Genomic DNA, 27080 nt, shown 5'->3' with positions numbered 1-27080 from the left:
AATTCTTCCCACATTTAAATATTATTTTGTAAATGATCAATTACAAGACTTTCGGTAAAATTTGAAACTGACACAATGTCCATAATTACGGTAGATGAAATAAACACAAGTTACACAGTATTGATATTTATTTTATAAAGCAAGCACAGAAAACAGTAGAAAATGCTTTAACACAAAAACTGATACAGTTTTTAAAGCCACATTAGAACAATTCAAGTGCTTACAAATATTAGTTATTGCAGTGATACCACAGGAATACCAAAAAAGATAATGACTCGGTTTCACAAACAGGGCTTAGATTAAGCCAGGATTAGGTCCTATTTCAATCAGGGCATTTAAATAGCAAAACACTTGCACTGACATATTTTAAGATCTGGGACTAGCTTAAGCCTTGTCTGTGAAACCGGGGGATAATGTTCATGTACAAACAAAGACCATAAAAATGTGTTTGAGGATTAAACGTTCTGTTCTGTCATCACTATTCATTTAATGTCATACAATCTTTCAATGAACCACATAAAGAAATGTATCAATTACTGAGTGAAATGCTCGTTTTATCATCGGTCTGCTAATAATATGGTTTAACTTTTAACCCTAAACAAAAAGCTGATGTTAAGTGTCAAGTAATACTGGGGACAAAAGTAAATGCAAACTAAATCAGGTATTTCTATCCTGAGAAATAGCCAACTTATTCATTAATCAATACCTTTTTTGAGGGATAAGATCAAAAGGAATGTATTACTGTTTTATCCATCAAAATATAGAGTAAATGACAGTAGCTGAGGGAAAATGCAAAGAGCAAGCAACATATTTAGATTTTGTGCTTAAAGGCCACAAGCTTGCTAAGCCAAACATCCCCTAATGTAAGGGAAGAAGACTTCCTAATATTTAAAATACTTGCTAAATATAAGATTACGGCTTTTGTGCTTTAATATTTTAGAATAAAGATCTTCTCTGGGTCATATTGTCACAGAAAAGGGCCACTGAACATTAGGAATGTCCAACCATTCAACATCATTGCATCAAGACTTCATTAATCACTGAGTACTGAGTTCTGGTAAGTTGAGCTTACACTATGGTAGAGCTCACAATGTACTGATACAGTACTGATACAGTGTGAATATCTACTTAAACTTCATCTCTACACATTTATGAGAAGTAATTCCCACATATACTGCATGTCCTGTACAATAAAAGTATTAGAAGATCCACATCGCAGGCACACACTAAACAGCTTAAAGAACGTCACTCCAAACCTGCTAATTGTACACATAAAGCCTTCTATTTGTTCAATACAATCACTGAATATTATCCACAACCTCTAAACAAAAATACCATGAAAGCCTACAGAACTGGCAAAACACATGAACAAAAATACTCTTAAAATGAAAAATACAACTTAAGTAGCAATATTGAAATTAAATTATAACCATGTTTACTTCACCTCTGTCAATGTTCACAAAGTTTGATACATACATTTTAGTCTGCTTAAGATTTGCTTTTTATATGGTGCTTAAATTATCAAAGCAAGAATTCAATATAAAAGGGATAGTTCACACAAAAATGTAAAATTTGTCAATTTACTCACTCTTATGTTGTTCCAAACCTGTATGAGTTTCTTTCTTCTGTTGAACACAAAATAATATATTTTAAAAATGTCGGTAACCAGACAGTTGACGTTAACCATTGACTTCTATAGTAGGAAGTCAATGGCTACCGTCAACTGTCTGGTTACCAACATTTTTAAAATATATTCTCTACCGTCAACTGTTTGATTACCAGCATATCATTTTTTGGTGAACTATCCCTAGTTCTAACAACAGTGGCAGGGCTGAATTGTGTATGTAACAGAAAAATCTAAATAGGGCAAAAATAAACTTAAAGGTAAGCCATCGTTTTAGGGTAGAAAAAGGGGAATTCATTTTTAGTTTTGGATGTGACGGATCTATCTTTTCTAACTAAAGAGCCATGTCTACACCAGCCTGTGCTTTTAATAGAGAACAATGTTTATTTGGAATTGCTTGAAAGTGCTAAATAACAGCATAAAGGCCACTAAAACAAGAGAGGTGTACATCTTCTGTGTAATAACCCAAAACAAGTAATCACACATTTGTTTGCAATAATTCAAAGAAAGTAATTTAGAAGAGTTCTTCAGGTGAAAGAAGTCTGTTTCATTTAACAGTCTTTTTTGATCACTGAACAATAAATCTAAAATAAAAAATAATACAGGGAAATGCTTTAGAAAACAAATTTGTTTAAAGAAACTCTTGGCATGCAATCCAAGATGCATTCTGAATACTGTTTATAGAAATAAGATATATTAAGTATGATTAAATGCAGTTAATAAATCCCTGGGTTTTGGCTGCAAGTGTGTCCCAAAGTAAATCATGTTTAAAAGAGAAACTGTCCAAGTTAGTTGATTCCAATGGTTAAGGGCTACAAATGTGCAACTGCATTTATCACTCTTACGTATGGCTCTGCTCGTGACTCCACAGACTGAAAGCCGTCTTAAATGTCCGGTGACAGAATTTGCACATGTACTGCCGTTTAAAGGTGAGTGCAGAGAGGGTTGGCGCATGGTAAAAAAGCGTGTCGGATTCCTGCGGGGTGATAGTTTTGTCTGTGCTGTTGGATTTGGCATTTGAATGTTCCCCAGGCTCATCGTCACTAGTCTTGTCCTGCTCTGGCTTCTTGAGTTTGGTTGACGGTGACATGGAGCCTCTGGGTTCCTCCTCTGAGGTGTCCACTCCAGAACAGGTCGCTGTGAGTGGAGGTTTTTGAGAAGTTGGAGGCTCTGGGATGGAAATCGTAAGAGGTGGAGAAGGAGATGGAGAAGATGGAAGCCTGTCAATCTCTCTCATCCCTGGCTCTTCAGGTGTGGACATATGGGATTGGTAGTGGCTCCAGAGACGGAAGTTGGTCCTGAACGCTTTATGACATATGTGGCAGATGAAGGGTTTGATATGGCAAAGCAGTTCCTGATGTCGTTCCAGGTCTTTGTGGGTGCTGAAAAGCTTTCCACACTTTTCACAAGGCCAAACGCCCGGTTCCTCGGATCCGGTGCTCACGTTATCCTTGGCTGATACTGCTTCTTCTTGAGGTTCCTCTTTGACCTGCAGTTCCCCTTGACCGTGAGCGCTCAAGTCCTCTGGGACATAAGACGATGAGTCTTCAGAATCATAGATGGGTGGAACAGATGAGTCGCTGTACACTGCTTCCTCTCTGGGGTCACGTATCAACTCCTGAGAAGAGGGAGGAACTCCGAACACATTGGATGATTCGTCGTGATTGCTCTCCTGGAGGCCGAGAGTCAACTGCTCCTTTACACTCATCATGTTGTGATTGTGAACTTCCACCTGATGACGCCAAATGCTGAAAGAGGACTTAAACGTGCGCATACATTCAAGGCAGGTCAGCTTTTTGTACTTGCAGTGAGCTTCATGGTCTTTCTTGACGACTGTGTTGGAGAATCGAAGTCCACAGTATGGGCAGACTGTAGCATACCTGCAAGCTCTCTCATGGTCTTCTAATTCAGGCAAAGAGGGCAGCTTCTCATTGCAGAGCCGGCAAGAAAATACGTCCTTATCTTGGTTTTCTTTAAGATGTGCCAACTGCTGCTGCTGCTTGTATTGAAGGTCTCTCTCAGCATCCGTGTCAAGGTTAGCCGGCTCAGCGGAGTGTCCCTTCATGTGTAGCTTTAAGTGTGACTGGAAAAAAAACATTTTGCCACAGTAGGGGCATCCGTATGACCTTGATCGCCTGCTTTTCCTGCCAAAGGGTTGTGACTGCAGGCCTTGCTTGGTTCTCCTGAGCTTCATAATCAAGGCCTTCTTTATCTCCCGCTCTCGGACTATATCGATTAGCTTCCTCTGAAACTTCTCATCCAGGACCGAATAGGAACTGGAGGAGGGTGCAGGATTTTGCACCACACCATGCTGGGTTTGGCAGTGAGTCCAGACCTTGAAGTTTGTGTGAAAGCGCTTATGGCAGATGTCGCAAGCGTACGGCTTCTCTGGGTTGTGGTACATGTTTACGTGGCGATACAGACCCGCATTGGACCTGAAAACCTTTAGGCAGTTCCAACACTTAAACATTTTGTTTGGCCGAAGTTCTCCAGGTTCCTCGTTACTAGTGTCCATGTTGGAATTGTAAGGTACCTCATCAAACGTGCTTTCCTGATGCAACAGATGATGCTCATTAACAGGCCTGGATCTCTTAAAGGGCATATAACTACCATCTATCTTACTCTTCCTCTTCATCGAGGGAGTAAAATACCCCCTGGGACCTTCATCATAATTTGCCTGAAAGTCTTTGAAATTTACCGGCAGGTTGTCTCCAACAGTAATGCGAACAATTTCAGAAGGGTCGGCAAGGGGACTGCTGGGCTCTGCTTTGATTCTGAGTTGAGTTGTTTGAGTGCCGTCCATCTCATACGCATTTCGTTGTCTCGACCTGAGAAGAAGTGGCATATCTTTTGACACCCGGTCCTCATTTTCAGGGGATGGTGACCTAGCTGTTGTGGCCATTAACTTGACCACAGACTGTTCTCGACTTTGTGAGTCCTTTAGCTCCAGAGCTGGAGAAAAAACGGGAACCGGACTATCCATAGACAATGATCTGCGTAGCAGACTTTTAATAAGTGGCCCACTTCGGTCAACAGTTTGGTTGCGTGGGCCATGTTGCTCACCCACTGGTCTGGAATCATGCGATGCATCCATTCTGCCATTGAAGGTGGTGTCAGTTTGATCTGATTGTAGGCTAGCATGCTGTACAGACTCACTGAATGACACTGAGGATGTTAGTTGCGGCCTCGTAGATGGCGATCTGTATTCAGTTCGATGTCTCAGTATGGATGTTGGAGAGGAGATGATAGATCTGCAGTCACCCTCAACTGTGTTTTTGTTTAAATTTCTGCTGTTGGAGGTACTGTTTGATTCTTTTTCATTTGGTCTGATGTGTCCTGAGGATTGGCTCTGATCACTGAAATTGTGTGTGAGCGAGGGTTGCTCTGTGACCTGTTTAAACGGTTTTCCCTGAATACTCAAACTTTTCCTTGGAAACATTTCCATGTTAGGCTGCTCACCCTGACTTTGATGTACAATAACACTTCTCTTTTGAAAAGCACCATCCTCCTCCTCAGAGAGCAACATTTGTTTTCTCGACACACAGTATGACGCCTGAGGTCTTATAGACATGATGTTGGTTAGAAATGGAATGCCGAGGCTATAGCCCAGCTCCTGTATTGCTGCTAGACTGCATTTCTCCACAAACAGAGATGATGAGTAGATGTAGTTTAGCACAATCTCAAAAGCATCAGGCTCACAGAAGTCAAGTTGAACAATGGAGCGGTTCTCCGAGTCCCTTCTGGAAAACAGAGACTGGAAATACTCACTGCAGGCTGCAAGGATGCTTTTATGGGCCTGGTACTGTTGATCACCCACTAACAACACAACATCACAGAGCTGACCCATCAACCGCTGCTCATTGAGGGCACCCAGCAGTGAAATACCATGGGCAGGGTTACAGTAGTGCCCCAGGCTCTCCATTTTGGCTTTGAAGGAGAATAAAAGAAAAGACAAATTTAGTGACATTGCAAATTCGTTACAACAGTGACTTCATTCATTAACATTACTTAATGCACAAGGTATCATAAACTACAAATGAACAGCGATTTTTTTGTCATTATGTTCATGTTCATTTATAAATACACTGTTTGTCCATTGTTCATTAATGTTCACACTGGTAAGACTTTACAATAAGGTCTCATTAATATTCTTAATATTTAGCCTTCCAATATTGTCTTGAATAATAAAGCACCTTGGAGTTGAGGTTGAGAACCAATGCATTACAGTATACACTCCTGGGCAAAAAAAGAAAAGAAAACAAAGGGCCAAGCCCAAAATGGCGAAACATTAAGCTTTTAATTGTCTTAACCACAAATTATTGTTCAGGAAATTAGCTAAATTTAAGTGCACTACTGTTTTAATGCACTACTTAAAAAAGCCATTGCGGTCTCAGAAAATGAAGTTTTTGGCAGAATATGGGAAGTTTGATTCAGAGACTGTGGTTCAGCAGTCGTGTGGAGTGATGAATCACAATGAAACACGAGTTGCATGGTGATGCTCCAGAGTGGTGCCTTCAAAAATCTGCTGAGAAATATAATAATAAATGCATCTCTACCACAGTGAAGCATGGAGGAAGAGCCTTTTTAGCTGCTGGGATTGTTGAGCTACTTCACTGTGAAAAGTAATTTAATGCTTTGGAATACAGGAGAATATTGCAGAATGGCTTGCTTCCCAAAAATGAAAAGTTGTTATCTAAAGAGGAACGATCAGATGTTATTTCTCAAGACAATGCTCCTGCACAAATTGCAAAGACAACCAAGAAGTGGCTTGAGAACAAGTCCATTGGGCTCATGTTTTGGCCTGGTCAGAGTCCAGATTTGAACCCTATAGTGAATATATAGATTGGTCTCACTCACATTAAACTCAAACAAACTGGGAGAAGTTTTTCAACTACTCATGAACTGTTTAAAGCCATTAACATTGACTCTTCTTCCTGTAAAAAGCTGTCTGCAAGTTGGGGAAGGCTATTCCATGCTAAGTTACTTTATCTACAGTGTTTCTGCAATTCTTGCTAATTTCCTGACCAGTGATTTGTGATTAAAATGGTTAAGACAATTAAAATACCACTAATATTTTAGTTTAGCCCATTAGTAGTGGCCAAAAATGATGCCAGGAGGGGATATTTATTTTTAATGTCCCTACACATTTGATTAAACAAAAAAAGAAAAAGGGAAGAACAAAACACTAAACTTGGTTAAGGTATTTAAATTAGCCTATTTGGCAAAACAAATAAAAAATGCAAACTACAGGTACAGGTTCTAGCTTATTTTAATATGCTAAAAAAAGAATGCATAGAAAAAAAAAACATACATTGATTACTACAAAATAATCAGTTATTAATATTTCATTGGTTCTTCTCGTTTTTTCATGTGTTTATAATTTCTTTGTTTGACAGCCTGGCCAAAAATGATGTCTGCATAATTTGGTGTTTCATTGCTATGCAATATGTTTACAAAATCTATAACAAATTTTATTAATATTTGAATAAAGGGGGAAGTTGACAAATTTCCTAGGCCGGACACCACTTTTGGCCATTGTAAAAAAATAAATAATAATAATTAAAAAATTGGAGCAACATATACACTGTGCAACATTTTGCCTGATTGGAATGAATTTATTATGAAATAAAACACTGTTATTGCGTAAAAGAAAAAATGCATGTCTGCATGTCTGCAAACACAAACAGAGAGGAAAAAAAAAGCATAATGGTCTAATTTGCACGAGATAAACAAGAACTTTTAATTGAAAAATTTTAATCTGTTAAATTACATGTTATCATAAAAGATAACAACAAGCAAATAAAAGTCAGAAAATGCAGTAACCGGGCCTGCCCAGTGTCTACGCATGCGCACAAGGACCGCTGATTACATCATGTCTAACGTTACAGTTGGTTTTACGCTGCCTAGAGTATTCGCTCATGAAAACGCGGAGTGAGTATTTTTACATTAAATGATTTCGCTAGATAATCCTCCGTGAGTTCCATTTCAAATAAATCATTTGTTGATTCGCCGTTGCCAAACTGTGACCATAATTACCCAACACGTCACAAAATACAGGCAACTGGTTGCGTTTCTTTACTCTACTATTCAAAAGATAGGAAATGAAACGATTATAACACGCGTCTGCGCGCGCGAGACACACAGACACACATACACACACACACACACACACACACACACACACACACACACCCTCTTCGGTGACCGACTGCGCAGACGTCGCATCCTGCACAACAGGCTGGAGCAGCCGCTTATGTCAGGAAAGAGAGAGAGCGAGAAAATCTCCTCAGCGTTACGTCAGGAAAGACACATTTTACCAAAACAACATCCAACTACTTCAGTTAGACGGTGAAATAAAGTTGTTCAGCATTTCAACTCACCCTAGTTTGGTGGCTTTGAATGCCGCGGAGCTCCGACACTGGACTTTGTTTCAGAGTTGCGTTGAGCATGAAGCAGTCGTGATTCCATCCATCTTGTATTTGACGTCATCCCACTCTAGGGATGAGGTCATCGCTAAGAACGCTCGTCACGTGTGCTGCTCTCTGATTGGCTGCTGTATAAGCTGTGGCCTGTGGGCGTTCATGGAGGAAATGAGCGGAGGATGACGGACTGATAAACAGTTGAGTTGAGTTCGCATGCATACGCTTATTAAAGAAACAAGAAGCATTTTGTCATTAAGGTATACATATAGAAATCAGCACTTCCAAAAAAAGTGTTGTCATTCCCCTGGTAGTGATTTGAAACAACGTGTAGCCTATTTGTTACTTAATTCACTGTTTAATAATAGGTTTGCGAAAACTTGAAAGTGTTTGTGTTAAAAATGAAAAATTATTTTTGCACAATGTGTTGCGTGCATTTTATTTAAAAGTGAGAGCTTTAATTGTATTGAATTGGAAAATAATTTCCATCTGATTAATAGAAATTACCAAAAAATATTATTAAAATATAATATTAATCATATTAAGTTTATAACAGCACGAAGAATTATGTTTTACCATTTTAATTTGCAGCATCTAACTAAACAAACTGCATTGCTCTGAAAGACTTTTTTATTATACTTAAAGTTGCTTATAGACATGATGTATTTTTGTACAATATTCGGTATATGTTGCGTGCTTATCAGAGTGAATAACAAATTGCACATTATTCTAGAAGATCTGGGTTCTTTTCCCTCTGCAACTAATTAAAATTACATGAATAATAAAGTCTGTCAAAGAATCACGGACGTTGTACTCATTATATCTTCCTTGGGGAGAGTTAAATTGTGTTTACCCATAAGCAAGTTAACTCATAATATGAAAGTGAAACTGCATGAGGAAAGTTCAACACCATCACACGATTTTTAATGTTTGTGTAGGAAAATGACATGCTCTATTTCCAGGGTTCCCATCGTTACAGAAAACCTGAAATTGTGAAGCACAGAATTGCCTGGGCACCACAGCAAAAATGGCTGCCCACTGCTCCGGGTCTGTGTGTCCACGGTTTGCATTGTGTGTGTTCACTTCTCACTGCTCCTCATGTGTGTGCACTTGAATGGGTTAAATTCAGAGTATGGGTGCCACTTTCACTTACATCAGGATTTGAAATCAGTGTGTAGTTTGGACACCATATAATTTCTGACTCAACACAGCAGGAACAGCTCACTGTTTAAAAGAAACTGCAATACAGAAACACCACATATTTTGTACTGTAATTTTATATATATTTAAGCTCGATTTATTTTCCTCAGTCTATTATTTGACAAATAACATGTTGAATTATGATCCTCTCAGTATAGTTTCTCAAGCACACGGTACATTGTGCTCTCTTGCTCTCTGCATGAGAACACATTAGTCACTCAGTGAGCGCATAACACTAACATTCTTTAATTAGGCAATTTTTCACACCACATTTATTAGCTGCTAGATATATCCAAATGCCAGGCTGGCTGCTGATAATCTGGTGTCCGTATGTGTGCGTCTGTGTATTTATGACTTGTAGTATGTTCTCATAGGCTAAGTATTATGTGCACTGCTAATTCTAACAAAGCTGGTTCAGTCACAGCACAATTTTCACCAGGAAGAAAATATCATGAAGCAAAAAGCCTTTTGCAGTTCAACAAGCGTGAGCTTAGAGGTTTGCAAAAGTGTGTAAAAGGCACCATGGTGACACTTTGAAAAACATGAAGAGCATCATTAGGGAATTTTCTCACCATTAACTCAAATAAAGCCTATTGCCATGACTAAAATGTCTGATAAGACCAAAATCAAACCACATTTAGTCATTCTTGTTTATAATAAGCAGAATTTTACACTACTGTATATTTTATTCTCAAAACCCTAATTCAAAATTAATTTTAATTCCCACTACCAGCCCACCGTCAATATCACATATTAGACCATACAGTAGGTGAAAGTGAAATGCTTTTAAAAATGCCATTGATTTTCCACTGTTGTTACAGGAGTCACCTGTGCAGAGCAATTAGAACAGACTCAAGGGAGTTAATGGGCGTCTGTGGAGAGCAGTGGGAGAGGGACAAGAAGAAGGGTTTGCTTCCAACAGTGTATGTGGAGCTCATAGAGTAACCTATTCTGTTCACAATGACTGGTTTTTAAAAACGAGAAGCAAGAATTTGGCAAATCAAGATTCAAAATGCATTGGGTCGTTGCTACCTGGTTAATCACATCTCTCCTTGGCCTTGGAATGGGGCATAATACTTTATTTGAAGGTAGGAAAAATCTGCTTATGTTATCCAAATATGTTTCATTTCAGTATCAAAACTGTGTCAGATGTTTTCCTAAAATTTCCAATAGAAATAAAAATGAGACATACAGAGAAAGTATCAAAAATGAATGTGGATAAAAGTAGAAGTTTTGATGAGAAAGTTTATAATGAAATCTCGGACATTTGATTTCATACTTTGGTATCTTGGCAAACCAGAGAACCTCTGAACCTCTTAAGGAGATTTCTTTCTCCAAAAAACAAATCACAAAAAAAAATCAGCTGGAAAGTTCTCCATTTATATAAACTTCCCATTCCCACTACATTTAATCTCATTGATTTTTCTTTTCCGCTGGGATGTTGTCTATAAATATGAATCTCTTTTAAATATTTGTATATATGTAGCAAACCAGTAAGAAATATTACTACAATTGGGTCATATTATTACAATTTCAAATAAATGCAGATCTTTTGAACTTTTTTATTCATCAAAGAATCCTTACATTTTTTTATTATGGTTTCCACAAAACTATCAAAAAGCACAACACAATGTTTTCAACATTATTAATAAAAATAAATGTTTGTTGAGCACCAAATCAGCATATTAGAGTGATTTCCGAAGGATCACGTGACAATGACGACTGTAGTAATGGCTATAAGATTGTAAAATTAGTCTATTCCAGACAATTTAGAATTTCTTCCATTTTTCAGGATATGACCGGACTCTGTCAGGTTATCATCTGTGTAACGTGACTGAGCATGTTTCGGTGACCAATGTGATCTCCTATCCAACCTCGTACATCCAGAGGAGACCGTGTGGTGGGTGGCTGCCATGGGCAATGTGTGACGTCGTGGTTTATAAGACAGAATACGAAACACAGGTGTATAACATGTCCAAACAGGTCATGAAATGCTGTCATGGCTACGAACAAGTTGGGAGTTACTGTGCCTTGTGTGAGTATTTTCAAAAAATTAATTTGATATAGATTTTAAAATTGTCCCAAGAGAAGCGATGCTGCAGATTTTCTTAATCAGCATTTAAAGTATTATTGTAGCCTTTTTTTTCTTCTTTTTTTTTCCATAAAAGTATTTTTATTTATTGATATTGTCATTATCTTAGCCTTGAACAGAAGTGCAGAATTCACATCTAAGCCAGGACTGTGTCCCTCAACAAGTGTGACAAGGTCTCTGAGGAATAATTCAAACTCCTCTGGCTCCATGTGCAAGTGGGACATAGATTGTCCTCAGTGGCAAAAATGCTGTCAGACAGAAAACATCTCCAACATCTATCAGTGCTCAGACCCAGTACCACCAGGTATACACAATCCCATACACTGCATTCCAGAATTCTAATAGGCACATTGTTAAATAACATTCAATAAGTTTAAAATGTCCATTTGTCCTCAAGCCAACAGAACCTGCTTCAATGTGACAATAACAGTTAAGACAAGCTTTCAGCTAGTAACTATGGACAAAGGACTCTTCAACCACACCAGACTACTCCACTCTGTGGTTTGTAATCATCAGTCTATCATTCAATTACTTTAGGTAGTTGAGGTTGAGCTCCCTACCTAGGCAGCATACTTGGAGCAAACACTACATTTTGAAATAGCCCATATTTGTCTAGTGGCTATGTTGATCTGCAGAGATGTAACTGCTGTTTTTTTCCATAGGTAACTGGCGCTCTGGGAACTGCTGAAATTTCTGTGCATCATGTCCGGTCATGGTCAGCAGGGCCCTTCACAACTTCTTCATCACTGCTGGTTTGTTCTACTAATGTCTTATTTCAAGAAGATATCTCTACAAGACTGGATCGGTTGGGAAACATTGAGGAGGTGACTAGTGTGGTGGTCCAAGGTACGACAAGTAGGGAGCGTGATTGGCATTTCATATGATTCATTCAAGAATGACAAAATGTGCTTTTAATGTGAATAGTAACATATTTCAGTGTTTGATATTTTTGAATACATTTGTATTGTGTTGAGTCGCCACTTGATGTCTAATGTACAATCCAATAAACATAGCCATTATGTCTTTATGACTGTTCATTCATAACTTTTTAAAGTCAGTTACATACCTAGATTGGCCTAGTTTGATACCCAAAGTAAGATTGATTACCCCTAACTAACTGCTAGTTGGTCATACTAGTTCTTAAAGTCCCCCTGTAGTCAATCATTTGTTCCCTTAAAACTCACCTTTGATCACCAAAATGACATATTAATCGTTTTTCCTTGAAAAAAGTCGTCATGCCTTAAAATAGCTTGAATGCTTGAATAGCTCTTTTAGTCTACGCGTTCTATGAATATGCAAATTAGCCCCGCCCCCACTCACACCAGCTCAGAGATCCACTCGTTGACGATCGATCACACGTTGACATGATTGGTTACAAGGTAGTTTGTGACATCAGAAACACCAGCGATTTCAAACCGCGATTGAAACTCTTTAGTTCACTGCAGTTTTAAGGAGAAAACCTTCAGCAATGGTGTTGACTTATGAATTTGCACATGGTTTGTCTTAAAGCATATTAAAAACACCACATAGACATATAAACAACATTAAAAGCTTGATTTTCACCACAGGGGGACTTTAAGACACAGTCTTAACAAAATGGTTGTAGGTTTTGGGAACCACTGATCTATATTAACTTTTATGTAATAATTACAGCTTGTCCATTATCTTGATGAATCCACATCTTACAAACACACTCATGGATACATTATCATTTCCTACACAGATGTGGATGAATGTGCAGTTCCGGAATTGAACAGTTGTTCTCCACAGGCACACTGCATGAATTCAGAAGGATCTTACTCATGTGCCTGTCATCATGGGTATCATAGTCTCAATCCTTCACAGCCAGGAACAGATTGCATGGGTAAGAAAGGACAATCATTCAATCAACCACATGAAGCTACATGACGAAGACTAAAAGGGTTGAAACGTTTTTATTTGTCTAATATTAAAATAGAGTTTGAGAGCTCTAGCCATTTACTTCTTTTGCTTTTCTGAAGGCCTTCTTGGATGTTTTTGGTCACACACCTGTTTTTTAAAGGTGCACACACCATTTTGTTTTGTTTATGAAACCCCATAATTCTGAAAGGACCAAAAATTCAGTTAAGTGTTTTTTTGTTTTGATTTGTTTCTAAAGCAGCCCCCAGTGTCACTATGCAACCTTTCATGAACAGCACTACTCACCCCCCGCCAGGTACACTTGGAATAAGTTCTGCTTATCTCCAACTCTGTCAAAAATGATCAGTTATGATGCACATTTTCATCAGGAATCACTCTGAATCTAGTTTGTGCTGCTTTCCCTTCTTTTTTAAGGTAATAGAACAATCACTGATGGAGAACAAATGAGTTCCATCCCCTCTGGACCAATCTGGACATCCACTGCTGATCCCTCTTCACGTTCAAACAATCCTTCCATCAGCCAACCACCTTCTACATGCGGTGTGTAATGCAAAAATGCCAAGTACACATACAGGCAGAGGACATTTTGTTAATAAATTTTAAGTGGCATAGTATACGTGATTCTTGGATTAAGTAAATGATGCTGAAAAAACAGACCTACAGAAAACAAATGGCTTTGTGGTTTAGTCCCATTTGCCCTGTTTCCAGCATGCACTGGGGTGTGAATAATTAACATGGTTGCATTGTTTTATTTGCAGGTTTTATATTCATTTGTGTTGTTGATTATATCATCATGAGATGATACATAATAATTAAACATTTTAAACCATGTAAATAAAGAAAGAATTTTGTGCAGATTTAATAAGAGAATCTAAGAAATCTCCTTAAAGAGGTCGTCTCTAAATCTGTCTAGATCTAAATTGGTGTAATGTTGGTAAATTTTAAGTCATGGTAAATCTGTGTTTAGAATTGGTCTCCATCAGTTATTAATGGAAACTCATTGTTCAAAATCGCTTTTGTTAATGTCTTTGAAACCCCCTTGTTTTCATACACTGCGTGTGTAGCCTGTTTTGACTTGTATAGCCATATATCTATCCAACTACTAACTTCTTTTTCGTTCTTTGTTAAGACTACATACCTGAGATCGTCAGTCTGTTCTCTTTTGACGTAAATGCATCAAGCTTTCATGTGGCATGGACCACCAACAACCAAACTGGGATCACTTTCCACCTGGTTCTGCTACAAGGGACCACTGTGCTGGAAAACATATTGCATGTGGAGAACTTTAACTGGATGTTCAATAGCCTGAATCCTGCGGTTCTTTATACTGTACGTGTCACTCCATTTGTCTGTGGTAACCAGGGAAACTCCAAGGAGATCAAAGTGAGAACAGGCAAGTATAGCATTGGGTTAATTAGTATTAAGTGCTTAATGTATTATTTATGTATAATTTTAGACCTCCTTTATTACAAATTCAGACTATAATAATACTACAGTTTATAGATTCCTAAAGTTTATGCTGTATATTACAGTGTCAGCATGATAAAATGTGCTCACATTGAGGTAACTAAATACTGTGTTTTCTTTAGATGGACAGTCATTTCTAGCTACGGCCCGTTTGACAAACATGAACTATACAAAGGCCTTGAGTGACCCAAACAGTGATGCATATAAGGAGTTCTGTAGAAGTGTCATAGATGAGGTTTGATGGATTCCATATTTATCTAAACACATGATTAAAAATGTATCAACATGATACTTTAAGCTTGACATAAAATACACTCTTCAATCATCCAGTAAAAAAACCCATTGGTTTACTAAAAGCTTGATGTTATTAGAGCTATTGCACATCCTTAAGGTTTGATATTATTATTATTATTATTATTATTATTAAACACCGTCCTGTACATTTAGACATGAATGAAACCATAACTTATGCAACTAAGTGATGGAAAGGTGACTTACAGTTTTCACCTGGAAACAGTAAAATCCTGCATATTTACGTTGAAGGCAGTAAATTTTCTAATGAGTCCAAAATTTTCTAATGCGTTTTTCGTAGTTATCATTTGGTGGCTCTGAATTGTCAAAACACCTCTAAAAATGCTTTCTACGGATGCGATAAATGCAGAAAATGGAACCTGTTCCAAATTTATTTTATGACGGACGAACGTTTCGGAGGCAGTGTGTAAACATGATTGACACGACGTGAGGTCGTATTTATTTTTTAACGTGCAAAAATTTGGTTTGAGAATTTTGGACTCAGTGTGCAAGGACCTTAAGTCTACAAATAATCGTGATTATGATTACTGCTGCCTCTTTTTGTGAAAAGTGTCGATTCACTTTTGCCTCAAAGGTTTCTATTTACTATTTTTTTCAGCAATGAGCACTGTAACCAATCACAGACTAGCACATAAAATCAATGGCCAGAGGCACAGAAGAAATATGCTAAATTTTGCTCTAATTATATCGAAAAATGTGTGGACACAATGTAAATACGAGATTCATTGTGGAGTATACTGTAGTCAACTTCATTGATTCATAGCGGGTGGAGCTTGATGTCCAGTTCCCCCTCGCTGGACTTAATGGAACGGTTGGTCTAACCACACCCTAACCCTACCATAACCCTATAGCTAAACATAACTCCACCCTACGTCTACGTACTACCTGGACTACGTCAAGCCCCACCCATTATGTCCAGAAAGGCTGCACTGAATGCCATTTAGCTCTGCAGTGAGCACCACTTGGACCTAAATGTGACTTTGAAATCATTGAGACTTGGTGGTGGGCTCAGTCAGCAAACTTAGCAACACCTTAGCAACTACATAGCAACACCCTGTCAACTACCCCGCAACACCCTAGTGTTTTGCATGGGCAAGCACTCACATTTTCATCAGATAATGCAAAAATCTTTTTGACAAAAATCTTTTAAGCGTTTTAAGCTATATGATTCATAATAACCAAGATAATTTTCAAAAATGTGTTGATACTCTTTCAAATGTGTCTGCAGATTATTTTGTACTTGCCTCCAGAGACCCGTGCACTAGTCAACTCTAGGCAGGTCATCATCCAGATCACATCCCTCTCAGCTGGCAGTGTAATCGTGAACTTTTCCATCATTTTTCAACCCAGCAGCAACCTGACCATGTCTAGCATGTCCAGAGATTTTATTGCGTCTCTACAGAAAAGCTCTAACTACACAGTAGACAGTATAAACACAGAAGGTATGGGTTATTCTTTAATGTATTAAGGAATTAAAGAAGTTATTACTAAACATTAAATGAAGTTTGATGTTGGAACTGTTTCCACACTCGTTAATGATGTGACATGTTGACTTGAGATGTGATTGGTCTCTTGATATTTATAGATTTAAATGAGTGTGTGGCAGTTGTGGCGGACTGCTCTCCGTGGGCTTCCTGTGAAAACACGAATGGCTCATACACCTGTGCCTGTTGGTCTGGATACACAGATTTCAGCCCCAGTAGACTAGGACGCAGCTGTGCAGATATATGCTGTATAATGCTACTGTTGAGAGATTTCATTAGAATGTCACACACCTTTAATTGAGACAAACAGAAGTCAATCATGCACAGATACTTGTGACTAAAAATTACAGTATGGATGTGGTATAATGCAGCAATAGAGTGCCACAGTGATGACGTATTTTTGTAGGCCAACAGAATTTAGCATCACCCAGGTTGATCCCTTGACAAAAACCCAATAAGATTTTCCCATTGGCTTTTGAATTATTGCAAAAAACAAGCTGCTTGACCAACAAAAGTTTATCATTAAAGTTCATCATGATAATCTTCACAAATGAAAACAACTTTTATGAATTTTAAAGCATAATTACATTACAATTTATAGAGTTAAAAAAAACTAAATGTAGGCTTTAAACAAACTATACCACAGTCACATGACTTCAACGTCACCAGCCTTAAGCTTTCAATAACTCTTTCAGTCTTTACTTAAAAAAACATTTTCTCTGAAATTCAGTTAGAATAGTTACAAAAGTGCAATTATAAATTGTACGAGTGAGTAGACGAGTTTACCTGTTCGATGTGATGACGTTTAGTGTCCTTTGTAGTCCCGTTAAGCCACTTATTAGCAATTGCCTTTTCAAGACAAGTAACATCTTTGAAAAAAAAAGATTTTTTTTTCACTGATTTATTTTAATGCTGTAGAACAAAACTTGAAAATATCTTAAGCCTGTGTTAATTACAGACCTTATTTCAGGCATTTAACCCACTCAATAAAACCATTGACTTCAGGACAACAGAACCAGAAATGCTAAAATGCTAATTGCTAACTTGTTTCTGGGTTTTGGCCTACAAAATATGTCATCCCTGAAGCACTCTATTATCAAGCGACAACAATCCAATCAATTCTAAGTGGATACAATCAAGTCCTCCCTACATTTTTTCTATTTCAAAAAGCAGTTTCAATCGAAAAGCTATTTTACTCAGATGAACTGTATCTGTTATTATATTCTCTTCTGTGTTTCTTCCTGTTCCTGACATAGCTTCACCTAACGCCACAACCGTTAATCCCACCACAAACTATCCTGGAGTATCTTCAAATTCCACTGTCACGGATACTACAACATCTATTACAAAAACTACGTTTGGAAACCTATCTATGAGCAGTACAATGAGCACAGCTCATGTTCAGAGCACCACCAAAACAACAGTGTCTTCGACTTCCACAACTAACAGACTCACAGCAATGCCGGCAAACTTTACTACAACAATACTCGCACACATGACATCAAACATTCAAGGCCATTTTATCTCATATGTAGCTGTTGAGTGCAGCCTAGGGTATATATCAGTCTTCATAAGGCGAGACATCTTCACGGCCTACAACATCCCAGAGATGGCCCTTTACATCGGTAAACCAGAATGTGTTCTCAACGAAAGAAATGGATCCCATGCGTGGGTCACTACAGCTTGGGATAAGTGTGGTATTACACTAGAGCATGTAAGTCCTCCAGTATCATTTAACTCTATACATTGAGTTTATATCAGTGCAACTTTAGTATCATTATCAAGATAATATTGTAGTTTTTATTAATACCTTGAATTGTTTTTTCTTTTTCATTATTCATTTTTATTTTAATTAAAGTTTTTGTAATTTTGTTTTTTATTTTACTGTTTTTTTATTTGTTTTTATTTCAGTTTTAGTTTTTTTATTGTATAAAGTTAAGCCAGTTTTATTTTACAATAAGTTGACATGCACTTGACATCCCCTAATAGACATTCTTCTACCTATAAGAGTATTAATTTTAGTAGACTGTCAGATTAATATCTGCCAACACTTTATTTTGATGATACCCCAACAGAGATTCTTCTTACTATAACTAACTTTGGCAAGTGCATGTCAACTTCTGCTGCTAACCCTTTCCATAACAGTATACTAGTTAGTTGTGGCGCTCCACGATTAATCGTTAAAAGATCATAATCTCGATTCAAACACCCAAGCGATCTCATTCCTAAACGAAAACGATTCTCCCGTGTATATTATACCTTTGACAAAATCACAGCGGAACATTCAAATCTGCGAGTCAGAAAGAGCAGATGGCATGTAGGTATTAAAGGGGTGGTTGAATATGATTTCACTTTTCTAACTTTAGTTAGTGTGTAATTTTGCTGTTTGAGCATAAACAACATCTGCAAAGTTATGACGCTCAAAGTTCAAAGCAACGGGAGATATTTGCTTTTAAAGAAATCGCTTTTTAAGGACTACAACAAACGGCTGGTAGAGACTACACAAGCTTCCTCCCGGGTTAGTGACATCACCGACCCTAGAATTTACATAAACCCCGCCCCTGGGAAAGCGATTTATAGATTATCAAGACAGAATATGCTAATCAATGACTAGAAGATAACTACACATAAGCTACATAAATTCACCAACTAACCATTCAGAAATGTTGTCTACATGTTGTCACTTCTTCTTGAGTTTATGCATCTTTCTGACTTCGGTTTGAACATAAAAGTCTAAAAGTTTTTGAAATTTTCACTGCATGTCAGTGTGAGGTAAAAGGACATAAGCTCTTGAAGCTCCGCCCTCTGTGCTGGGACTAGCAGCTCATTTACATTTAAAGGGACAGACACAAAAACGGTACGTTTTTGCTCGCCCTCAAAAAGTGACAAATTTAACATGCTATATAAAAATATCTGGGGGGTATTTTAAGCTAAAACTTCACATACACATTCTGGGGACATCAAAGACTTATTTTACATCTTGTGAAAAGGGCATTAAACCTAGCCTGGCTCCGCCCTCCTGCGTACTTCCGCTCAATTTCATTTTCCTTCAGTAACTCCGTCTGGGATTGTGGTGTATTCTTTGGTTTTCTCCGATCAATTTTTAACCGGTCCAATCAGCGAACAGAGGGAGTGGCTGAGAACGATGACGTTGAGATCGTGCGCTAGTCTGAGTTGACATACGTCACGACCAAAAGTTAGCGATTGGTTATGGCAGATCCAGAGTGACTCTGGTCAGATCCAATAGTTTTAAACTTCAACAGAGTACCCGCCTACAAGGAAGTTAACGCTTGTCAATGGAGAGAGGCCAGACTCTCTGTACAAATGAAATGTACGAGAGTCTGGTAGAACCAGGCTACATTAAACCACCCCTTTAATAGCTTTAGCCTATATGAAACAGACAAATATTCATATTATCACAGAAGAACTGGGATAAACGTTTATAGTTCGGATATAAACATTGATGTCTATGGAAGCGATAAAAATAGAGTAAATCACCTCTAACATGGCCATTCAAATAACGACATCATTACAAGTAGTAAGACCAGACCTTAGTTCAGACTTACCTTTAATGCTCAAACCAGAGTCAGACAAAATGGAGAGACTCAAAAAGAAATAACAACATGTAGAAAACATTTCTGAATGGTTAGTTGATGAATTTATGTAGCTTATGTTATCTTTTAGTCATAGATTAGCATATTCTGTCTTGATAAGTCTTCTGGGGGTGGGGTTTATGTACATTTTAGGGTTAGTGATGTCACTAACCCGGAGGAATGTCGTGTAGTCTCTACCAGCCGTTTGTTGTAGTCCTTAAAAAGCGATTTCTTAAAAAGAAAATATCTCCTTTTGCTTTGAACTTTGAGCGTCGTAATTTTGCAGATGTTGTTTCTGATCAAACAGCAACATTACACACTAACTAAAGTTAGAAAATTGAAATCGTAATCAACCACCCCTTTAAAACTTAATTTTGGAAATATACTTTGTAATACAAAACTTTATATTATTAACTAGCTTTCTATTAATGCAATACAGTGAATGACAGCCGTCTGCGGTCTCCCAGTGGCTTACATTATTGTCAGTTTAGTGTTAGTGATTCATTTACAGCAAAACAAAAGATAACATCTATGCTTTGACGTCCGAAAACATTATTTTTGTCCTACATTTCATAATAAAATGAAAAGCTCAGTACCGACTCATTTTCCGTCCGTTTATTTTCGTGAATTTAAATGTGTGCTAAGGATTGTGGGTGATTTAAGGCCACAAAGGATACATCAGATGCATCCTTCAAAACAGGCCGGATGAATGTGATGCGAAGGCTGTCTTATAAGGATACTTCAAATTGAGATGGCCTTCAGCGATGTTTGATGACATGGCAGCCGAGATATGCAGATTTCGTAAGATGCAGCCTTCAGTTTCAGAAACACCCATTATCGCAGCTTTCATTGCCACAGTTGTAAACACGACAGCGTTCTTCTTCCATGAGGGGGTTTGGCATCATGGCATTTGTTTCCAGGCAGACCATTAAAGAACGTGACACACACGTCTCCCGGACATCCTGTAGAATTCAACCAATCAGATGACGACTTCAAAAATCCTGAAGTGTTTCCAGTAAAGTGTGCCATATGCATCAGACGTTCAGCCAACAGTCCGTGGCTGAGACTAGGCACCAAGTGACTTTTTTTGTCATTCCTTCAAGAGATTTGTTAAAAAAACACTGATTCATCCAGTAATGAAACAAGTGACGTATTTATGAGTGATTCATTGAATCATTCATTCAATCCGATAAAAAATAATAACATTCATTCGTTGTTGTCAGAACTTCTAGTAAATTACATGTTATTATGTTTAGTTGTCTGGTCAGAATCGTGTTTGAAACAAAAAAATCGTGATTCTCAATTTATCCAGAATCGTGCGGCTCGGTGACATGTATAGGTGCAATGTTACTTATAGTCAACACAATGTTTGAAGTGCTCCATCAAAATAAAGTATTAACAAGTTGTGTTATGGTTTAGTTTTTGTTAACTATAAAAACTGGTTTATGCAGAATTTAGTATGATAACCAATGTTTTTTTGTTTTTTTTGTCTTTCAGAACAGCACCCATAATTCATTTAATGTGACTCTATACAACAATGTGTCGGTGGCTTCTAATGTGCATCTAGAAGTTCCCATCATCTGCACTTACCCCAGTCGCATCCTCATCTCCACGGGATACGACCCCCCAGGGTACAGTGCTTCCATAGCAACTGTCTCTATGGAGCTTGTTTTTCTCGCTTTTCAGGCTCAGTACCCCGTCTCTTGTCACGTCAACCTAGACTCAATTTAAGGTGTTAATTATGTCAGTGTATATTGAACAACATACATTTTTCCTAAACTCAGATACCAAACTGAGACCAGATACCTAACTTAGGGGGGTGGAAACTCCAGTCATTTAGCTTGTTGTTTTCAGTGGGTGAATCTCATGTGTCCAGGTCACATTTTACACCAAAATCCCTCCCCAAAAAAGGAATATTTTCAAAAAGAAAATGAAGACTGTTTTAAGAACCATTAAATATATATTATTAATAATATAATTCATGAAAATGCAAAAAAAATAAATAGCATTTGGTCACAAAAGCAAAGCAGGCTTAATTTTCTTTAAGAATTTTTATTTGTGAGTGAAACTCATTTTGTCGCTACTAACAAACCCTGTCTTTTAAAGGTATTTTGATATGATCAATAACCCAGTGGCAGGATTGGGTAGCTTCCAGGTTACAGTGCGTCTGCTGAATGGGACGTCTCCATTACCTGAGAATTCTGCCTTATACCCTGATGATGAGGTCATTGTTGAGGTTGCGATCAACACTAATATCACCCAAATCAAAGTTGTCATCAGCAAGTGTTGGGCCACTTCAAGCAACAACTCAGCAGAGTCACCCAGCCGTGTGTTTCTGCTGGATGGGTGGGTACAGCTGAATAATGTCTTTCAATATGGGAATGTAAATTTTGCAATGGCTATTTTCATTTGGCAAGAACTTGCAGCTTTTAAAGACACTTGTATTTAACATTACTGTCGTAAATACCACTAACGCAGAGCCGTCGTTTTTTTCCCCTTGACTCTTCCAGCCGTGCTTTCTTTGTTTTCTTCGTCGACTCTGCCATGATTCACGTCTGAAATGCGTGCTAGTGTCTTCCATAGAGGCTGCTTCATATGTTGTTGATGAATGTGACGTCGTGCCGTAAAGCAAGTCGTGATTCTGCCCGCTTTGCTATCGGGATGATTCACCCTACTACGAGTTCGTTTACCATCGAAATGATTTCGAAGCTGTTATATTAAGGTACAAATCTTGCATAGTGTGCCTTTAAAGGTACACAATGTAACTTTTGGCCCTCTAGTGGTAAAAAAACAAAACTGCAAGAATTTTGCGGAAGAACATTGTTTTGGTTGTGCTCCGGCTCCGCTTATGAAAATGGTTATCCTACTGCTTATAAAACATTCACTACTAGGCTTACAGTTTAGATGGATTTCAAGCTGACTAGCTGAAGCCATTACTGTTGCTATATCCAGTAAAAATGAATTCCAGCACAGTGCTACATCATGTTTTAGAATGATCTCTGTTAGAGAGCTACATATGGCAATTTATCTGTTCAATAAAATATATACCTGTTGAGGAATAAAGTCAACTCCGCATCGCTTTTACAACATTTTTAAATCCCTCAGTTCTCGTCCACTGAGCCCCGCGCATGACATGCAAGAAAAAGAAGTATTTTGTATTTATATTTATATAATAAATAATAATAATTTGTTCCTTCGATTTACTAAATAGTGCGGACGATGTACTAATTTGTTCCCACGATTTATAAATTGAGGGAACGAATTAGCAAATCGTGCATACCATTTAGCTTACTATTTTTTTCCTGCATGTCAAGTGCGGCGCTCCGTACTCGCCATCTTCGGAAAGCCAAGTCAATGTTGATTCTTGTTTTATCACGTGATCTGTAGTGTTCTTTTTTTGCCAGTAGATTCTGTTTGGCATTTTTTTTTGTGATTCCCCAGATGTAAGATATTTAGGGCCAGATTTACTAACAGCTTGCGCCAGTGCTTTTGGCATTAAAAAACTACTGTCAGAATTTTACTAAAGACATGCAGTGATAAATTAGTGCTGAAAAGGCGTGGACAGGGTGATTTTTGTGGCTGACCTTAAGAGTATAAATGAATCATGCAAGGTGATTAGTCAATTTACTGATATTTGTGCCATTATTTACCGCCCCACAAAAACTGTATTAAACCAGACGCTAATTGGGAGTTTGTGTTGGTCATTATGGAAATGATTTGGCTGCATCTGTGTTCTTTAATTTGTGCGTCGTCAGTCGATCACGCGCAGAACTTTCCACTCCCATCGGCGCTTCTTTTGGAAATTAAGCTCTTACACTAATTTGCCCTGTTTAGTAAATCTGTCTTTAATGCCATGTCAACCTTTCTCGCTCGCTGTGACAACTAAACTATGTAACTCGGAGAAACTTTTCTCTATTTACGGATATAACAAGAAACGCAATCGCGAGTGACACATATGTAGGCTAGGCTATGCAATTTCCCACAAAAACCGTCCCGCTAGTCCTAAGGGGTTGTTTTCAACTAAAATCGTAAAGTAAAACTTTTTATGTGTTTTGGCCGCTCATTTACGCGATACCGCTATCGTCTCCGTGTCAACTACAAAAACACAAATTGTGCACGAAAAATGCAAAGGAATAACTGGTTTTAGTACATCATTGTAAACGTACCCTAAATATAAACACTTATAATCTGCTTTCCATAGTGAAAAGACGAAAACCAGGTTTTGGAAGAAGGATTGATGATGTATTGACTCATAATTTAAATTTTGTTAATTTTGAACAAAAAAGTTTCATAGTGTATCTTTAAAATGAGGTTTTACCATGATATATATAGTCACAGGTGCTCAACTGTCAACATTTAACTGTTCTGTTATTAGAAACACGCTGTGTAATGCCAGTGTTCACACATCTCTCACTGCTCCCCAGATGTGCAGTGCCAGACTCCTACACAACTGTTCTTCAGAACGGAAATAGCACTGTGTCTTTGCTGTCAGTGCAGATCTTCTCATTCGTGAATGTGGACGTCATCTACCTGCACTGCCAGATCCAGATCTGTGTTGAAATTCAGGAAAACACCTGCAGACCTGTGGGTTGAGAGCTTACATTTCATGTAATTCATTCATATACAGTGGCCTTACAAAGCATTTGGACACTTAGGCCTCACAAACCAAGAATTAAGTGGCACCTGAAATTATTATTTTATTTTATGCTATACATGTTATGTATTCTAAGTGTCCAAATACATATTGGGACCACTGTAGTCTATGCTAAATAGATACATAATTAAATAATTGCTGTGGTTGTATTACAATTTATTTTACAAATTATTTATTTTTATTTCTTTCACATTTTGTTGTTTATTTTTTACTTTTTTGCATAAATTAAAAGAACAGCATGAGAACTAGGGCTGGGTAAAAAATATCGATTTCTCGATTTTAATCGATTCTCATTTTTACGAAACGATATCGATTCTTAAATCCCAAGAATCGATTATTCATCCTGTTTTCAGTTGATGAATTAATGGAATATTGATGCGCGCATCCCATCCAATAAATCGCAATAATCTTTGTGCTTTGTTATTATTGATATGAAACAAAGTCTCAGATTTCAAATTACGTCCATTTTCTTACGAAATTCAAAAACATAATTACCGTTTTGGCGCTCTGGCTCAGCTCAAGAGAAGCAGCAACGCGGAGCGCACATGATCTTCTCTTCCGCATTAATAACACCAGTTACTGCGCGAAATAAACACGAATGAGCATCTGAAAGTGTGTTAAAAGATAGAGTAGCCTACAACTTATCGAAGTCCGTATCATGTCACATGGAATCGCTCATTCAGTGTTTCAACCGTGGAAAGACGTAAGTAAACAATGTCATGTAACGTCACATTTACCTCAGAAAAACCATATCCAGTGACCATAAACTCGTTAGTCAGCTAGAAAAATTAACTCTAGAGAGGAGCATTTTGCTAAATATATGCACCATATTACATAATCATTATAATTTTTATTGTTCTTCAATATTTAATGCATGTTTGAATAAATCTGGAAAGTTTTTGACAGCCACCATTTAAATTTTTATATTTCCATATAACTTTATTATTATAAAAATAAATAAAAGTGTATTTAAAGTGTTTGTATACAAATCAGTTAATTTTTACCTTCAATATTATAGTAGGCTAATGAAGCCTATAGGCTACAACTGACTCCCATAGTTTACAATATTTTTTTTCCCTTTTATTTTCCAGTTTTCCTTGAGAAAATTTACAATGTATTGTACCTGATATCCAAAATAATCGATATTGAATCGAATCGTAATCGAAATCGAATCGCAAGCTTGTGAATCGAAATCGAATTGTGAAATCTGCGTCAATACCCAGCCCTAATGAGAACGGCAATGTAAGAAAGTTTAATATATAAATAATCTTTTTGCAATTCATTAGGAATGTATGGGGAGGGCATACAGGGCTTCCAGCTTATTTGGATCGACAAAGGCTTCCATTGGACCCTTAAACAGATTACGTAAAGGTAAATACTTGAGTACTAATGAATATGAATGCTCATATAATGTCTTTATTCCTTGTATATAAGGACATCATTTCAGTTGACAAAATCAATACTAAATCTTTTTTTTCTTTTTCTTAAAGCATCGCCCCAAACTGATACATCAGATACTCTGCAGACTATTGGATTTGTTCTACTTGGCGTTGGTGTGTTTCTACTTTCCCTGGCTGCCATCGCAGGATTGGTGTATCACAAAAGGAAAATCGGGGTCTACAACTTTAATTTCAAACCACAGCAGGAGAACTTCAGCTATAATGTTTTTAGCACGTAACTGCTCTGTAACGGTAAACTGAGGTATAATGTTATTATTGGATATTACTAATATGTCTATTACTAAATATTAAACATTACTACTAAAATTACTGCACTGTAAAAAAAATATTTTCATGATTTGTTATCACAACATTTTTTCTTTTGTCAAATCAACTTAGATCATTTATATTGTTCAGATAACATATTTTGAATTTATGTTGATTAAACCAATCTCCTTAACTCACATTTTTAATTTCAATAAACTCAAAATTAAGGCAATCAGGTTACTTACTTTTTTAAGTTAAACAACAATATTTTTTTACAGTGTAAAATTGGATATTACTAATAATTTAGCAATGAACATTAAAATTAAGAGTTTAATTTAACTATATTTTTGTACTAATTTACAAGTTACTTTAATTTAACTACTTTTACGTTTTTTTGTCAGCACTATAAAACTTAAAACAAACTACCAAATACACAGCTTTGTCAGTGATGGCACTCTCTTAAATATGCCACTAGAGGACGCTGTTGTATTAGCGGTGCAATTTGATACCAGCTTTGGTCTGTTGTCTGCCTGTGCTGTAGCTACATTTAGTGGCAGATGAAAATTTGAATTTTGTTTTATTAGTTATATTTTAAATAAATGTATACTTTACCTGTCTATTAAATGTTCT

The 27080-nt window shown here is 37.3% G+C and overlaps 2 protein-coding genes across 2 annotated transcripts; one reads left to right on the top strand and one right to left on the bottom strand.

Annotated features, from left to right (window-relative positions):
- Positions 1–110: 110 nt before the first annotated feature.
- zbtb21 (zinc finger and BTB domain containing 21) lies at positions 111–8130 on the bottom strand. Its single transcript, XM_084104263.1, has 2 exons — positions 8005–8130; positions 111–5551 (listed from the first exon to the last, which is right to left on the bottom strand). The coding sequence occupies exon 2, from the start codon at positions 5544–5546 to the stop codon at positions 2466–2468; it is 3081 nt and encodes a 1026-aa protein (XP_083960389.1). The 5' UTR covers positions 5547–5551; positions 8005–8130; the 3' UTR covers positions 111–2465.
- umodl1 (uromodulin-like 1) lies at positions 5582–27080 on the top strand. Its single transcript, XM_084104264.1, has 18 exons — positions 5582–7555; positions 10065–10331; positions 11036–11278; positions 11445–11639; positions 11733–11836; positions 11998–12181; positions 13059–13199; positions 13473–13529; positions 13649–13774; positions 14364–14627; positions 14824–14936; positions 16242–16455; positions 17754–18211; positions 21588–21721; positions 22197–22436; positions 24515–24674; positions 26031–26115; positions 26235–27080. The coding sequence occupies exons 2-18, from the start codon at positions 10256–10258 to the stop codon at positions 26420–26422; spliced, it is 2982 nt and encodes a 993-aa protein (XP_083960390.1). The 5' UTR covers positions 5582–7555; positions 10065–10255; the 3' UTR covers positions 26423–27080.

This window comes from Abramis brama, assembly GCF_963993115.1.
Source record: "Abramis brama genome assembly, chromosome: 25".
Taxonomy (NCBI): domain Eukaryota; kingdom Metazoa; phylum Chordata; class Actinopteri; order Cypriniformes; family Leuciscidae; genus Abramis; species Abramis brama.
The sequence above is the reverse complement of the archived record's forward strand: the minus strand, read 5'-3'. Positions and strand labels throughout refer to the sequence as shown.